General features: G+C 46.1%; 1 protein-coding gene across 2 annotated transcripts in view; it reads right to left on the reverse strand.

The window, feature by feature from the left end:
• The window catches only part of MVB12B (multivesicular body subunit 12B), a 194,415-nt gene that overhangs the window by 114,224 nt on the left and 62,659 nt on the right, over positions 1 to 17,532 (reverse strand). For both annotated transcript variants that reach the window (XM_070378981.1, XM_070378980.1), the window contains exons 3-5: positions 16,254 to 16,361; positions 11,179 to 11,275; positions 895 to 1,024 (exon numbers count right to left, since the gene is read on the reverse strand). In XM_070378981.1, coding sequence (XP_070235082.1) covers positions 895 to 1,024; positions 11,179 to 11,275; positions 16,254 to 16,361 — 335 coding nt within the window. The remainder of the gene's footprint in view (positions 1 to 894; positions 1,025 to 11,178; positions 11,276 to 16,253; positions 16,362 to 17,532) is intronic.

Genomic DNA, 17,532 nt, shown 5'->3' on the forward strand with positions numbered 1-17,532 from the left:
ATGTATCTACCTCCCAGCCTGTGTGCAGCCTTCAAGGAAAGGCCATGGCTTTTTGAGTAAAGAGGAGGGTTTAGGCTCAAATGAGCAAGATCCAGGAAGTCGACCTCCAAAGTCAAGTAGGAGAACACATCCCTGGGGACCCACAGGGGCAGGCAAGAAGCCTGCAAAGCTGGCCAGGGAGATGGCATGTGGCCAAGAGGCCAAAAACCATCTACCACACTGTTAATCTGAGAGACCCGAATTTCAGAGGCCTGATGCTTGAACGTCTGTTATCTCTTGGATAGCCAGCACCCCTTCATCCCCCTTCTGACTCTCTACCTCCCCTCTGCACTTGGGGAGCAGACACCCCTCATTCCTAGTTGCCCCCATTTCTTTACCAGCTGAAATAGGTCTCACCCATAGGTTTCTTGTTTGTTGCTCGTCTCCCTTTCTGAATACCAGCTCCAAGGGAGCAGGCTCTTTGCCTCACTCACCGCCATATCCAAGGGCTTGGCCTTGTGCACCAAACAGGGTGCTCCCTAAACTGTGATGGGGTGAATAAACCGTGGGGAGAGTTGAGGCCCAGTGGTCGGAAAGGAGGCAGCCCCTTGGCTCAAGGCATCTGGAAAGACCCCTGAGAGCTTGAGGATGAACACACAGGAGGAAGAGGGAAGGAGAGCCCCTAGGTGGAGCAGGTGGCGTGAGCACAGGAGGAGAAGTTGGGAGGGTGGTGTCCTGGACTGGCTGTCGTCTAGGTGGGAAGGGCAGTGAGAAGCGCTAGGGCCAGATGGAGGCCCAGGAGAGGCAGGCGGCTGAGAGGCTGTGGGTCACACAGGTCTCTGGACCTGGCCCCTGGGAGGGACCTGAGCGTGCTCAGCAGACAGCATCGACGAGCCTGGCCTTGCTGAGACTTACCCAATGAACGTGTACTGAGGCGGGGCCTGCTTGGTCCGGCCCATGATCCGAATGTCACAAATGGCTGCTTCAGTTGAATCCCGCGGGATAAATTTAATGCACAGCCTCTTCTTCCTAAAAGCCACTTCCTCTGAAGGAAAGGACCACAAGAAGAGGTATGAGTCTTCCAGAGATGCCCACATCTTTATCCTCAACACCATGTCTCCCGTCGTGTTCCCTTCCCAGCGGTGGAAATGACCGGTCATCCAAGACATCCGACAGAAAGGCTGGGGCGCCACCACTCCGGCCCGGGCAGGGCCACAGTGGACGGTCTTGGTCACCCTGCCCTGCCGTCAGGGCCTGATCCCCGATGCCCACTGCCGGGAAGGGGCCCACGGGGCACACATACACCTCTGCCAGGAGAAGCCTGGGATAAATCCTTGGCGGCAGCCTGCTCGCTGCTCCAACCCTCGGACACAAGCACACGGACGCCCCCAGCGTTAACACATTTCACTACACGGGCCTTCTCTTTTTCACTTTTTATTACAGATATTTTCAAACATTCCCTCCAATAGAGAGAACAGGAAATAAGCTGAATCCACGTGTTCCCATGAACCCAATTCAATACTGTCAACAATGGAGGAACCCTCTCGTCTCCTCCCCCACTCTCTTCAGCTCTGCGGAGATTTAAAATGACTCTCCAACACGATGTCATTTCATCCACCAATATCTTGGAAGGCATCCAGGGTAGGCTTATATATATATATATTTTTTTTTTTAACCATAACCATCTTCATAATAAGATGTTATTATTCTTAACAAACAATGATTCTTTAATATCACCAAGTAGTCTGCATTTAGGTTTTCTCCATTATCGCAAAAATGTCATTTAGCTGTCGGTTCGTCTGGACCAAGATCCAAACACTGTCTGTGCATGGCATTCGGTGGTTATGTCTCTTTTGCTCTGTGGTAACCTCCCCACCTACCCTTCATCTTCAGGGCACTCATAGGCTGCAGAGCTCAGGTCACCCGCTGTACCTCCTGTACCATGGCTGAGTGAAAGGTTTGATTCTATTCAGGTCAGACAGCACAGGCAGGAGCACTCCACGGGTGGTGCATGTACATCTGATGGGTGACGGGAGGGATGAAATGTGATGACACTCTCGGTGGGTTTTAGTGCCCTCAGCCTGGTGCCCTGGTTATAAAGTCCCTAACACCCTGCTCTGGGTGGTCTTCTCATCCCCTGAAGACCGTGCCTAGATCCGTAACTTCATTAAAGGTGTCAAATAGCGATTTTCTAACTGTCATTCCTTCTGCATTTATTAGTTGGAATTTTTCTATAAAAAAATCTTTCATTCTTCAACTACTCGGTCTCCCTGAAACATGCTCTAGTGCAGGAAAGGACAGACACATCTGTGATTCTTTTCTCTAATTTATCAAGTCTTAGGGTAAGGAGTTGCTGCCTAACAACCACAAGGGCTGACTACCCACATGGTTTTGGTTTTTAAACCACACAGGATGAGTTTCAATCACTGCAGCCATTCAATACGTGGGACAGATCTGGGTTAAAATTCCAACTCCATCATTTTCCAGCACCCTAATCTTAGGCAAGGGACTTAACTTCTCTGAGCCTTGGTTTCATCAACTAAAAGGGAGTTAATGAAGCCTGACACTGTAGGGACATGGGGTGGATGAAACGTGATGACACGTATGCTTCACTTAGCCTGGTGCCTGGCATGCAGAATGTGATCAGTAAAGAATAGTCGTGGTCACTCTCATCTTAATACTGTGAGGAAGCCTCGAGCATGCAATCTGTGTCAGTGTTTGGCACTGATTTTTTCAAGGCCTTTCAGTTCTGTTGCAGGAAATAAGCATATTTACATTGGACAGCAAGACACAAGAGGAGAGCGCTGTGTTGCTGTTAGTCTTGATTTTATCAAGGGAAGATGAGAATCAGGTGCTGATGTTTTGGGATTACCAGCTGGAAACTCAGAAACTTTGTGAATTCTTTTCCTAGGAGAGGAAACGGAGCGCTTGATCAGACATACCAGCTCTGAGTAATAATACTGGAAACTGAATCTAGACCCCAAACACGGATCCAACAAGCCAGGAGGGGTTCCTGCGGGGACACCGTTCACAGCAACCCTGCAGCTTTAAAAACTATTAGCCAGTAAACTCAGGCCTTTGAAAGTGTGAAGGAGGTGAGACCTTTCCTCAAAGTAAACAAAGATGCAGGTATTTTATGTACTTGCTTTGCCAGCTGCTCTTCACTCCATTCTTCCATTTACAGCAAACTGGGGGTAAGAGATGGAGCCGCTAATTACACATGCTTAAACAGGCCTGACTTTAAGTAAACATATTATACAGAGTCAATAGAAATGTGTTCAGTCATGCTAATGAACACAGAGAAAGGACACAGCACTTTACTAAAACAAACAGTCTTCCAGTTTTTAAGTGCTATATGGATTGCAACAGAACATATATTAAATTAATTACAGGAGTCTCATCTTGCTGGCTGATTAAAAAAAAAAATCAGGATCTTAAATGCTCTCAAATGTCCCGGAGCTGACCACAGATTGGATGACCCTAAATGAATAGGTGACTCTACGGTCATCCTTCCTTGTGGGATACGACACCTGTTGGAGACACGAGGACCCAACCTCACTCTGCCATGTGGGTAGTGACCAACACACCCGCAGTCACCGGGGCGACTTCCCAGGATCATGTGGCTGCACAGTAGCTGGACCAGGACTCAGTCCTGGGCCTCCTCACTGAACGGATTCAACAAATTGAGGAAAATGTAGAACGAGAAATCCCTTGACTCTATAGTAAATCGATAGCAAGACATTTTAAGCCACTTAGTTGTCAAAAACAAATGACAATGCAAATTTTAAAACTAAGAAAAACACGGGGAGAAGTAGGAAATTAATACAAGTCAATTTTATTTCTTAAGCAGACCATATAAGTGTAAGCAAAAGGAGCAAGCAAAAACTTGTGAAGATGTTCAGTATTGCTAATAAATAATAAGTAAAAATTAAATAAAATGAGAATAGTAAAGCTAAATTAAAAATATAAAGCCTATGCTGGCAGGCCTGTGGAAAAAAGGTACAAGTCGGTATCATCAGGGGCAACGTGAACTGGTGTTCTGGAAGTTAATTTGACAACAGAGGGTAATAAAGCCTATCTTTACTGAGCTCATCCTCAGAGCTGTGTATGGCAGGTATCTTACGTGATTCAAAGGTGAATCAAACACAGATCTTGCCCTTCAAGAAAGAGGTAAGTAGCAAAGACATGAAGAAAACATGTAAATGGCTATAATGTAAGCTAAGAACAACATTATGAGGTGGACAGTGCTGCCCCATTTTACAGATGAGGAAACTGAGGCCCAGGAAGGTGAAGTCATTTGCCCAGGGTCCCTCATTTGTAAGTGGTAGAGCCAGACTCCACAATAGGCGAGATTGACTCCAGAGTCCAAGTTCCTCCCACTATGCCAAGTGCAGTCTGTGCTAACAGAGGGAATGATGGGCATTCAGGACCAGAATCGTATGGGCTTTCCACCACTGTTCTTTACATTTGCCTACTTTCCTCCCACCCTTCAACAAACATGTGCTGTGTCAAGCAGCTGAAGAGTAGTAGAGAGCAGACAGGGCTCCTGACCAGGTGATTACAGTCACCCTCTGGACTAAGCCCCTTGTGGGTTCTTTCCCTAGGCTCATCTCTGTATCCCAAAGCCAAGTCTGCAGAGCCTGCAGGAGACATGCACCCACAGTAGCTGACTGAGGAGAGGAGAGAGCCTGCTTTACACTTGCATCTAGATCAGAGCTCACCCTACAAAGACATGGGGTGTGACATTCGGAGTTGAGAGAAAGGGCATCTCAAGCAGGGAAAACAACAAAGCAGATCCGTGGAGTCAGGGAAAAAAGGAGCACGAATGGACTTCCCTCGCGGTCCAGGGGTTAAAAACCTGCCTGCCAGCACAGGGGGCATGGGTTCAAGCTCTGGTCTGGGAAGATTCCACAAGTCGCAGGACAACTAAGCCTGTGCACCAGAGCGTGGAACTGCAACTACAGAACCCACGTGCCACAACTACTGAAGCCCATGTGCCCTGCAACAAGAGAAGCCACCACAACTAGAGAAAGCCCACTTGCCTCAACCAGAGAAAGCCCACGAGCCGCAACAAAGACCCAGCACAGCCATAAATAGACAGACAGAAGGGAGCTTTTTAAAAAGAACGAAAAGAAAGATGCACAAGAGGGCACAGTGAGTGGCTTCATCTGGGTCAAGCACTGGTGCCTGAAGATGAGGAAGATGCTTGCAGAGGAAGGCCGGGGGCAGGCGTAGAGGACCAGGACCCAGTAACCTCAAGTACTTGTAAACTTATCACAAGAAAATCATTCAAAATCTATACATATTCAAACTGACCTGCAGATTCAACACCATTCCTTATCAAAATCCCAGATAGTTTCTTTGCAGAAATTGACTAATTTTAGAATTGGTGTGGTAGTTTGAGGGACCCAGAACAACCAAAATAGCTTGAAAAAGAAGAACAAAGGTGGAGGATTCTTGGTTTCAAAACCTGCTACAGAACTCCAGTAATCAAGACTGTGGTTTTGGACTAAGGCAAGACCTACGGATCATAGGAAAAGAACTCAGAGTCTAGAAACAAACCTACACATTTACAGTCAACTGATATTCAGCAAGGATACTAAGACAATTCAGTGAGGGAAAGGATAGTCTCTTCAACAAATGATTCTTGAAAAAGGAATAAATCTATTGTATATCAACTATCAGAACAGATCAGATCAGTCACTTAGTCGTGTCCGACTCTTTGCGACCCCGTGAATCACAGCACGCCAGGCCTCCCTGTCCATCACCAACTCCCGGAGTTCACCCAAACTCATGTCCATCGAGTCGGTGATGCCATCCAGCCATCTCATCTTCTGTCGTCCCCTTCTCCTCCTGCCCCTAATCCCTCCCAGCATCAGAGTCTTTTCCAATGAGTCAACTCTTCGCATGAGGTGGCCAAAGTACTGGAGTTTCAGCTTTAGCATCATTCCTTCCAAAGAAATCCCAGGGCTGATCTTCAGAATGGACTGGCTGGATCTCCTTGCAGTCCAAGGGACTCTCAAGAGTCTTCTGCAACACCACACTTCAAAAGCATCAATTCTTCGGCGCTCAGCCTTCTTCACAGTCTAACTCTCATATCCATACATGACCACAGGAAAAACCATAGCCTTGACTAGACGAACCTTTGTTGGCAAAGTAATGTCTCTGCTTTTGAAGATGCTATCTAGGTTGGTTGTAACTTTCCTTCTAAGGAGTAAGCGTCTTTTAATTTCATGGCTGCTATACTTCAACAAAAAAAAATTTTTTTTAAGAATAAATTTGAACTCCTATCTTGAACAGTTCACAAGCATTAACTCAAAATGGATCAAAAACCTAAGTGAAAGAGATAAAACTATAAAACTCTTAGAAGAAAACATTGGCATAAATCTTGGTGACCTTGGATTTGCAATGGTTTCTTAAGTATGACTCCAAAAGCATGAACAACAAAGAAAAAAGATAAATGGAACTTCATCAAAATAGAAAACTTTTCTGTTTCAAAGGACAGTATTAAGAAAATGAAATGAATGTATGTCAACTCTACTTTGATTTAAAAAAAGAAAATGAAATGAAAACCCACAGAATGGGAGATATTTTTTTCCGATCGTGTAACTGATAAAGGACTTACATCTAGAATATATGAAAACATTCTTATAACTCAATCATAAAAAGAAAAACCAATCTTAAACAGGCAAAGAATTAGAACAGCCATTTCTCTAGAGAAAATATACCAATGGATAATAAGCACATGAAAAACTGTTCACCATCACTAGCCACAAGGGAAACACAAACCAAAACCACCATGAGAGACCACTGCATCCCCACTAAGATGGTCAGAATTAAAAAGAAAGATGATAACCAACGCTGGTGAAGATGTGGAGAAACTAGAACCTTCAAACCCTGCTGGATGGAATGCGAAAGGGTATAGCTCCTTTGAAGGACAGTTTGGCAGTTCCTTAAAAAGTTAGAGTTACTATATGACCTAGCAACTCCATACCTAGGTGTATACCCAAGAGCAGTGCAAACATATGCCCACACAAAAGCCTGTGCATCCAGTGTTCAGGGCACCATTATTCGCAATAACCAAAATGAAACAACCCAAATATCCATCAACTGAATGGATACGCAAAATGCTATATCCATATAATGGAGTATTCAGTTCAGTTCAGTTCAGTCGCTCAGTCGTGTCCGACTCTTTGCAACTCCATGAACTGCAGCACACCAGGCCTCCCTGTCCATCACCAACCCCTGGAGGTCACTTAAACTCACATCCATTGATGCCATCCAGCCATCTCATCCTCCGTCATCCCCATCATCTCCTGTCCCCAATCCCTCCCAGCATGAGAGTCTTTTCCAATGAGTCAACTCTTTGCATGAGCTGGCCAAAGTACTGGAGTTTCAGCTTTAGTATCATTCCTTCCAAAGAATACCCAGGACTGATCTCCTTTAGAATGGACTGGTTGGATCTCCTTGCAGTCCAAGGGAGTCTTAAGAGTCTTCTCCAACACCACAGTTCAAAAGCATCAATTCTTCGGCACTCAGCTTTCTTCACAGTCCAACTCTCACATCCATACATGACTACTGGAAAAATCATAGTCTTGACTAGATGGACCTTTGTTGGCAAAGTAATGTCTCTGCTTTTGAATACGCTATCTAGGTTGGTCATAACTTTCCTTCCAAGGAGTAAGCGTCTTTTAATTTCATGGCTGTACTCACCATCTGCAGTGATTTTGGAGCCCAGAAAAATAAAGTCTGACACTGTTTCCACTGTTTCCCCAAGTATTTCCCATGCAGTGATGAGACCAGATGCCATGATCTTCGTTTTCTGAATGTTGAGCTTTAAGCCAACTTTTGCACTCTCCTCTTTCACTTTCATCAAGAGGCTTTTGAGTTCCTCTTCACTTTCTGCCATAAGGGTGGTGTCATCTGCATATCTGAGGTTATTGATATTTCTCCTGGCAGTCTTGATTCCAGCTTGTGCTTCTTCCAGCCCAGGGTTTCTCATGATGTACTCTGCATATAAATTACTTGGCAACAAAAAAGAATGGAGTATTGACGTGCTACAACACGAACCTACCTTGAAAACTTACACTAAGTGAAGGGAGCCAGACACAAAAGACTACAGGTGATATGATTTCACTTACATGAAACGTTTAGAATAGGCAAATCTATGCAGCAAGAAGATTAGTGGTTGCCTATGGCTGGGCTGGTAGAGGGTAGGCAGGTGAGGACTAGGGAGAAAAGGAGAGTGATTACTAGTGGGTATGCAATTTCTTTGGGGGTAATGAAATGTTCTAAAACTGATTGTGTTGATGGTTACACAACTCTGTGAATATACTAAGAACCATTGGGCTGCAACTTTAAATGGGTAAATTGTATGGTATGTGAGTTATACCTCAATAAAGCTGTTATCCCCAAACTCAAATATATCAATGTATAAAATCAGTAAAAGGTGCTTCAACACATGCTTTTTCAGGTGGCATTGTGGTTAAAAGTGTGGGGAGTCACGCTTCTGTGTGTAATCTATCTCCCTACTTCTAGATGTGTTGCTGTTGTTGTTGTTCAGTCACCTCATCGTGTCCAACTCTTTGTGACCCTATGGACTGCAGCACGCCAGGCCTCCCTGTCCCTCACCATCTCCTGGAGTTTGCCCAAGTTCACGTTCATTGCACTGGTGATGCTGTCCAACCATCTCGTCCTCTGAAGCCACTTCTCCTTCTGCCCCAGGAGTCTTCTCTAGGACCACAGTTCAAAGGCATCAATTCTTTGGCATTCTGCCTTCTTTACAGTTCAGTTCTCACAACCTGATGTGAGCACTGGGACGACCACAGCCTTGACTATATGGACGTTTGTTGGCACAGTAATGTCTCTGCTTTTCAATGCACTGTCTAGGTTTGTCATTGCTTTCCTGCCAAGAAGCAATCGTTTTCTGATTTTATGGCTGCAGTCACCATCCGCAGTGATTTTGGATCCCAAGAAGAGGAAATCTGTTCCACTATTTCCACTTTTCCCCCTTCTATTTGCCATGCAGCAATTGGGCTAGATGTCCATGATCTTAGGTTTTTGTTTTTTTTTTTAAATATTTAGTCTTAAGCCAGCTCTTTCACTCTCCTGCTTTACCCTCATCAAGAGGCTCTTTAGTTCCTCTTCACTTTCTGCCATTACAGTGGAATCATCCACATATCTGAGGTTGTTGATGTTTCTTCTGCCTATCTTGATTCTAGCTTGTAACTCATCCAGCCTGGCATTTCTCATGATGTGCTCAGCGTATAGGTTAAACAAACAGGGTGACAGCAGACAGCTCTGTTGTACTCGTTTCTCGACCTTGAGCTAATCACTCGTTCCATACAGGTTTCTAACTGTTGCTTCTTGACCTGCATATAGGCTTCTCCAGAGACAGGTAAGATGGTCTGGTGTTCCCATCTCTCTAAGAGCTTTCTACAGTTTGTCATGATCCACTAAAGTCAAAGGCTTTAGTGTAGTTGATGAAACAGAAATAGGTATTTTTCTGAAATTCTCTTGCTTTCTCTATAATCCAGCCAATGTTGGCAATTTGATCTCTAGTTCCTCTTCCTTTTCTAAACTCAGCTTGGACATCTGGAAGTTCTTGGTTTGCATAATGCTGAAGCCAAGCATGCAAGATTTTAAGCATGACCTTGCTAGCATGGGAGATGAGTGCAATTGTCCAATGGTTAGCATATTTCTTTGGTACTACCCTTCTTGGGAATTGGGATGAGGATTGACCTTTTCCAGTCCTGTGGCCACTGCTGGGTCTTCCAGATTTGCTGACATAATGAATGCAGAACCTTGATGGCATCATCCTTTAGGGATCTGAGTAGTTCTGCTGGAATTTGACTGCATCTACTAGCTTTATTAACAGCAGTGCTTCTTAAAGCCCATTTGACTTCACACTCCAGAATGTCTGGCTCTGGGTGACTAACCACTCCGTCATGGTAATCCAGTTCATTAAGATCTTTCTTATATAGTTCCTCCGTGTATTCTTTCCATTCCATTCTAGATGTGTAACCTTGGATAAGCTCTTTAATCCTTAAGTTGCTAATGCACCTCATTTTTCTCATATGTGAAATGGGTATGTATTAATAATACCTATCTCCAAATAGGTACCTATCTTCAGGGGTCTTCTGAAGATCAAATGGGATCAAGTATGTAGAACATTCATGACAGGGGCTACATAGTAAATACATACTAAATACTGACTGCTGTGAAATTATTGCTAATACATGTTAATAACAAACAACTAGAAGTAGACCCATGTCCAAAAGTGAAGAGAGCATTAACAAAAGTATGCTACCCATGGAATCCACTTGTTTCATTAAAATAATAGCTCTGTGGGGTCCGTGTAGACATGGAAAGTCTGATCTATAAGAAACGTTTGCAGGAAAACAGCCTCCCCCCCAAAAAAAAAAGTAGGTCTAAAATGGGAAAAACAAAGTATGTGTGACAAAAAGTGAGATGCAAAGTTTCATAATGGATTGTGTATGATAAAGGAAGGATTCTCTGGATTTGTTTCTTATTTGCCACATCACTCTTGTGGATATCCTAACACTGGTCCTAAGTAATATAAAATAAAGCAAGTTAGTCGCCGTATATCAAACTGAGGAGGCTCAGCCACGCAGAGGTTTCCAGCACTGTTTAATGACTGACGCCTCGACAAGAACCTCAAACTGCCACGCGATCCTGAAGAAGCTTCTGACGTGTCAGCCACTCACTCCTGCTCCATGTGGCTCAGGGTCTTCCCTCAATTTCAGATCTTGAGGACTCTAACTTGCAGTCTTTCTGGTTCTGACTTTTCCTGCACGCTCCAAGAACCAAAAGTGGGGGTTATCAGGGCACTTGTTGGTTTTTTTTCCTTTTGCTTCTGGGTCTTGTGCGAAGCTTGGCTTCAGCATTGCTGGAGGATGGGCTAAGGACAAACTACAACCGGTTTCCAGAGTGAACTGATCCAGCGGGGAGCCCCAATCTCAGAGAAAAGAGTGAGTTCTGCTCACTTTCACGCCCCTACCCAGAACATGCCAAAGGAGAGCCAAGTCAGACACATGTCAGAAGCAGCAGGGTTTATTTGTGGGCATGCAGTAAGGCCGCCTAAAATGTTTCTGAAGCAAACCGCACATAAAAATGTCTACACATACACCTGGAGGAAGAAAACGCTCACTGTGGTGAGGAGGGCCAGGGGTGACTCACGTGTGTCCACCGTCTCCTGAATCGGGATGAAGCCGACAGGCAGAGTGTCCTTGATGTCGATGAGCTTCATGTCCACTAACACGTTCCCTAAATGGCTCTTGGGAAGAAAGAAAAGAGATATAGACGATTAATCTGAACACGCCTGTGGTGGGTCTGCCATTCTGGCTTCAAAAGGCATATTTAACACAATGACTCATGCAGCTTTACGACAGCAGGTTAATTAGAGTAGGTGCCAGTTAATGATCCCCAGCGGCTACACAGGGACTCTGGTGGCCCCCAGAAAAGGATTTCGTCTGCAGAACCTCAAGGCCACTCACTCAGACGTGGCCTTGGTTAGCAGAATGAGTGGCTCAGGAGATGCCCGAGATGTAACTGAGCAGAGAGCAGCTGTGCACCCACGTCCCGGGGCCATGTGGCCCCTTAGCCCTGAGCATCAGCTCTCGGGGCAGCAGGTTTAGAAGAGCACATTCCCGGGGTGGCTGTTGCACCGGGAGGCAGGGGAGCTACATCTCTAACAGAGAATCAACCACACTCCCCAGTGATCACTGGTCTCTGCATATTGACACGCATTTCGGTGGCTAGATATGTTCTGTAAAACTCCACAAATCGTAAACTCACACAGAGTGGGAAAGCCCTGCTGCCTAATATTACACATCTTCCAAAATGATGTGCACAGGGGTCTCTTAAAGCTTCTACTTAGTGGTGGTGCACAGGGTCCACGGTGCACAGTTTGCCGTAACCAGAGCAAAAATATCTTCGAAGATGGCATGCAGTCCTATAATTGCAAGAGAGAATTCTTTGCAAATGCCCTGGCACTTGCAGCCCGAATTTCAAGTTGGAAACGAGCTCTAGAGAGATCTACCCTACAACTTAAACAAAGTGGGGCCACCTCGGAGGTTTCATTAACATTTTCAGAGTCATTTACAACTTAGCTCCCCCTCTCTCTAGTTAGAGCCAGTTAGAAAAAGAATGATGCCTTCCCATCCCAAATCTCTCCTGTTAGGATGCTAACAACGCACTTGGCATGCCCATCTTCCAGAAATGCCTAAGCCCCCATAAGCACACACGTGGTTTACTTGTTCTGCATTCCTAGACGACCCCACCACCTTGCCCTGCACAGCAGTTCCTCTGGAGTCAAGCCTGGCCTGGTCAGAGAAGGGTGTGGCCCTCAGTCTCTGCGGCCCCGCCCGTCCTGCCCAGTGCCAACACCATCACTGAAAACCAAGCAGGGAACTCCTATCATCTATACTCTATGCTTTGTTCTCTCTTGGCACGCTCAACTTTCCTTTGTATCAGTTTCTAATGGCATGTTTGTGAGGTTTTTAGGTAGTATCTTCTTTGTGAGGTTTTTATGTAGTATCTGCTTCCCCACCAGGGTTTAAGAACCACGAGGACCAAAACCATCTCTGCTACTACTATACATCCAAGCCTAGCATAGATCTTGGCAAACAGTAGGTACTCAATAATTACTGCTGAATAAATTACTATTTTGGGGTACATTTTCAACCAGACGGGCCACTCAGAATCTGAAATCAAAATGGACTTGCTCGGACGACAAATCTAAATAATGCCAACAAAAATATTAAAAGTATAGTTAATAAGTGCATTATAAACCAAAAGTACACAAATGAAATAAATTCCTGAAATTTAGCCATGAAGGTCAAAGTGTCGAGTGTAAACTATGACCAGTGTTTTCTCGGCACTGTGGTCAGAAAGCCATCTCTCTCAAAAGCTGGTATTTGAGGAGGATTTAAAATGATTACATTTCAGGTAGCTGGGTCTAGGAAAACAACGCACAGGCCAGCACAGCAAGTGGAGAGCGGAACCCTACACGGAATAAATCTCTGACCGTGGAGGAAGGGTTGGAACCATTAACCCAACTCGCAAACATCAGCTGCTTTCAGAATCGTCTGATCTAATCTATCATACCTTTTTTTTTTTTTTTCGTGGCAGTTGCTTTTCCATGTCATCACTGCTTTCTGCATTGAGAAATTAACAGCTGGGTATGTTTCCCTGCCCTGTAGATGGATGGGCGTTCATCAATATCCTTCTCCAACGTCTTCCATCTGACAAGTTGGGTTTTAACAGAAGTCAACTGCAAACCACTTAGCGACCTCACCCTCCACACTCTACTAACGTCCCTGATCATAAAGCCAGGACGTCAGTGGTGCAGCCATTAAAAGAGGCATGAAGACCCCCTCTCCGGTGCACATGGAATGGGAGGCTGCACTGTCAGAGCTTCCTGAAGCCCAAGTGAGGTCCCTTGGCGCCCCGGGCTGCCGCTGCACCAGGTTTAATACAGTAGGTCTGCGACACCATTAATTTTGCCTGTTCCTCTCCCTTCCCCCATCCTGTGCTCTCTTTCATTTCCTCCTCATAAATATGAAGAACGTATTCCCAATCCTTGTTGAGCAAATGATTCATGCCAAAAGCCCAATATGCACTGACTCAGGGTATTTATATTGTCTCTGGTAGCCAGTATTTGCTAGTATACTGTAATTATTTTTGACAACCTTGCATTTAAGGTAGCCACAGATAACCAACTTAATATTCAAATGTTCATAAATCCTTCTGTTTAATATCCTCCCTACCTAATCTATGTACATTATTATTACAGGTAATGCAGAAAGTACAGGGCATGAAAAGTGCAATTAATCTCGATCCTTCCCCAGGAAGCAATGTCACTCCAAAGCCAGGATTCTGTGTTAACAGCATTATTGGGGGAAAGGAATTCAGGTTCCAGAGGAGTCTCCCCAAACTCCTACACAGGGAGTCTCAAGTCGCCTAATTAAGAATCCGTCCAGTCTTGAGATTCTACATCCCTCCTTTGCAGTTGTAAAAAATTATGCCATGCAAAGTCTTGGCTCTGACAGCGGGACTGGGACAAACCGGCTGTAACAGATTAAAATATGGCTCATTCCTGCTCTACTCCTCAGCTGGCAAGGGGGCCCCTGCCACCCCTTTGAACTGCCTTCCCTCTGTGTCTCACTACAGGACCCATTCATTCTTTTTCTGAAAATAAAATGCACCTAATTTCCTTACTGCCTCAAAAGGGGGGCAGGGGATTCTCCCACTGCCCTTGTCCTCGTCTTACATCCTCTCCCACAGGCACCTCACCATGCCTGCCTGGCCCTCACAGAGTAAGAGATACAAAGTGGGCACTCAACACACATCTCCTGAATGTTTGACAAATGATTAGATCGATCTATTTTCTACCATCCACTTACCCATGACACTAAAATTAACAAGCCCCAGTGACTTCTCTCTGTCATTTTTTAACTTTTTAGTGTCCCTACTCCAAGGGATCAGGGGCTCTTCGGGCCGAGAGTACCGACACCCCATAAGCCTTCAAGGAAATGCAACAAAAACAGAAATCAAAAACAGCCAATGAGATCATCTGTCCTCTGCAGCCGCGGACTCCTCTTCAGCAGGAGGGGCTGAGGCTGAGTGCAGGTCAGGAGTGAACGTGCAAAACCACTGGGCAGAGTACGGGTGTGGACACGCGCTGCTCAAGCCTCAGGAGGTGGTCGCACAGCCCTGCGCGCAGTGAACACGCGGACTTCCCGCGGAAAGGGGCAGCCAGCAGCAGAACAGAGGTGACAAACGCTAAGAATATGGATGGTTTCAAAGAGGGTATAGGTAACCTCCAAGGACAAAGGGGACGAGAGAGCACCATAGGTGTTTATGGATGCAGGATGGAGGGATGGAGCCAGGGGCACTGCCCAAATGTCACAGGCCTGACATCTGGAAAGGTAACTGGCCTTCAGACCTGCCCCTGGGGTCTCCTCGCTGCACCGTGACCCAACCTCAGACCTGCCCCTGGGGTCTCCTCGCTGCTCTGTGACCGGATTCAGACCTGCCCCTGGGGTCTCCTTGTTGCTCTGTGACCTGAAGGTCCTGCTCAGACCCACCGCGGGCCCAGTTGCCAGGAACTTCCCTCCTCCATCAGGAGCTCTGTCCTTTACAGTGAGTATTTATTACTCGCATCATGAGTGGGAAAAAATGAGAGCAACGAGTCTTCCCTGAGTGTGTTAGAAATCATTTTCCTAACAAACACTTATCAACAAATGGGAACAGCTGCTGGACAAGAGTGTGGACCACAGATCCATGTGACGAGCCACAGCCAGAAAATGCTTCAGGGACGCATGAGGACTGTGACGGGACCATGGGGCTGTGGGCTTGTGACAGAGAGAAAGACGGTGATCTTTTCCCTTCCAGGCTTCTGAATGGGGATGCTTGAACCTGATTATTTTTTAAATCACTTATGAACATATTTTATTGTTGCCATAAGATTTATAAAAACAATAAAAAAACAATAAAAATATTTCCCATCTGATTTTTGTTTTGCATTTAGGCCCAAAATAAAATGGCACCCCTAAAAATGAAAATCTGACTGCTCCCTATTAGGGTTAGGGAAGACAGGTGTCCTTAGACAAGCACATAAACTCCCTGATCTCAGGAGCTATTACTTTAAGAGTCTGAGGATGGAGGCAGCATATTTGCAGAGTGCCCAGGACAGGCCTCACATGGAAAGGAGACTCACAAGAGCCACTTCTCTTTTTTCTAAACCACCTATTAGAACACCTTTAGTAGGTGCCTTTAAACTTTCCTAATTTATGGGCTTAAGTATTAAAAACAACACAGTAAAAGTAATCTGCATGTGTGGTGGATACCTACCTGCCGAAACAATGAAAGGTCACGTGGCAGAGAGACCTGGGGAGAAAGTCTCGGGCAGGGGTGACCGTGGGGCATCTTCTGGCTATGTTCCCATCAAACTACCCTGCAATTTGTTACTCGATGAAAGGCAGGCAGGATGAGAGCTGTGAGAGAAATCTTTTCCGTGTTTCCTTTGGAAAACAGGTTTTAATGGAACTCACGGCACACTTGGGTATGTGGTTAATAATACTGTTAATAAATGAAACCCAGTGGTGGCTGCTGATCCTACCCTGTTTACTTAAAACCACCAATAAATTAACACAGCGATGAAAACAAACCACCACCAAAAAAGTGAGGAAATTTTCAAACACGAATGGAAATGACTTGTGCTCACTTAGCAAACGGAAAGCTAGACTTACATTTTCTTTGGAAAAGGATCTCGTGAAGCACAGGTATCGGGTAACCTTGGATTTAAATAAGCCGTCTTTCCAGAGGTCAGCGTCCACACCATCTGCTGTCTGAGCGACCTGCACCAGAGAGACGGGGAGGAGGACACAGGTGAGGCAGGGGCCATGGAGGGCGGGCGCGAGGGGCTTCCGTGCCTGCGCCAGTTAACTCCGCCCGGACTCGCGCAGCATCTCATTAGTCCCCTTCACCAGGCCCTGGGAAGAGATTTTTCCAAGAGGGGCCAAGGGAGAGTGTGAAAAATACAACTTCTAAAAATACTGTCCCTGGGGAAGTCATTGATTAAAGACACCCTGACAAAAGTGCTTCTAATGAGAAAAGAGGAACTTCTGTTTGTCGTGGACCGAGAAGGGACTGGAGAAGTCAGCGCGTTACGGTGCTCATTACCAGTCACTCCGGGGACGGTACAGGGCGCAGAGGGAAGAATGGGGCGTGAAATGCCACCTGAGAGGGGCCCGCCTGCCAGACGCCTGGCACAGCTTCCTGCCCCGGGGCTGACTGGGCTGGCCAGGGGCTGCTATCACTGGGTGCGGGGGGCGGGCAGGGCATCAGGGAGGTTCGCCTTGCCCCGCTTCTTTTCAGCACAAGTTCTGTGAGTGGAATTCAAGGTTGAAAACCAGCGTGATAGGAAAATAAAAAAAAAGACTCAGCTGCTAGTTTCTAGTCTCACTGAGGAGCCATAGTCTCGTATATGGCTGTAGGAATTTCCCTCTAAGGGCTTCCCTGGGGGCTCAGATGGTAAAGAATCTGCTTGCAATGCAGGAGACCTGGGTTCGATCCCTTGGTTGGGAAGTTCTCTGGAAAAGGAAAAGGCAACCCACTCAAGTATTCTTGCCTGGAGAATTCCATAGACATACGAGCCTGGCAGGCTATAGTCTCTGGGATTGCAGAGTCGAACATGACTGAGGGACTAGCACTTTTCACTTTTAGTTTCAAGACGCATTCAAGGATGAAGCCAGCCTTGATGTGAGTCTTACAGGGCCTGGGCCCTGGGCCGTGGGACCAAGGCCATCAGTGGGAAGAGCTCACGAGGAGACGGGAGAGGAGGGGAAGGCTGGCCGGGACATGCTCTCCCCATTCTCTCCACGATGCTCGTTAAGGAACAATCAGGCTCTGTGCTGCCGCTTCCCTCAGCACCTAACAGGTCAGAGGAATCCACATCCTGGCTGCACCCTAACGGGACTCCAGGAAGACTGGGAGCAGGGCCCCTTTGGGGAGCAGTGCCCTCTGCAG

Source organism: Bos mutus, chromosome 11 (assembly GCF_027580195.1).
Source record: "Bos mutus isolate GX-2022 chromosome 11, NWIPB_WYAK_1.1, whole genome shotgun sequence".
In the NCBI taxonomy this organism is placed as follows: domain Eukaryota; kingdom Metazoa; phylum Chordata; class Mammalia; order Artiodactyla; family Bovidae; genus Bos; species Bos mutus.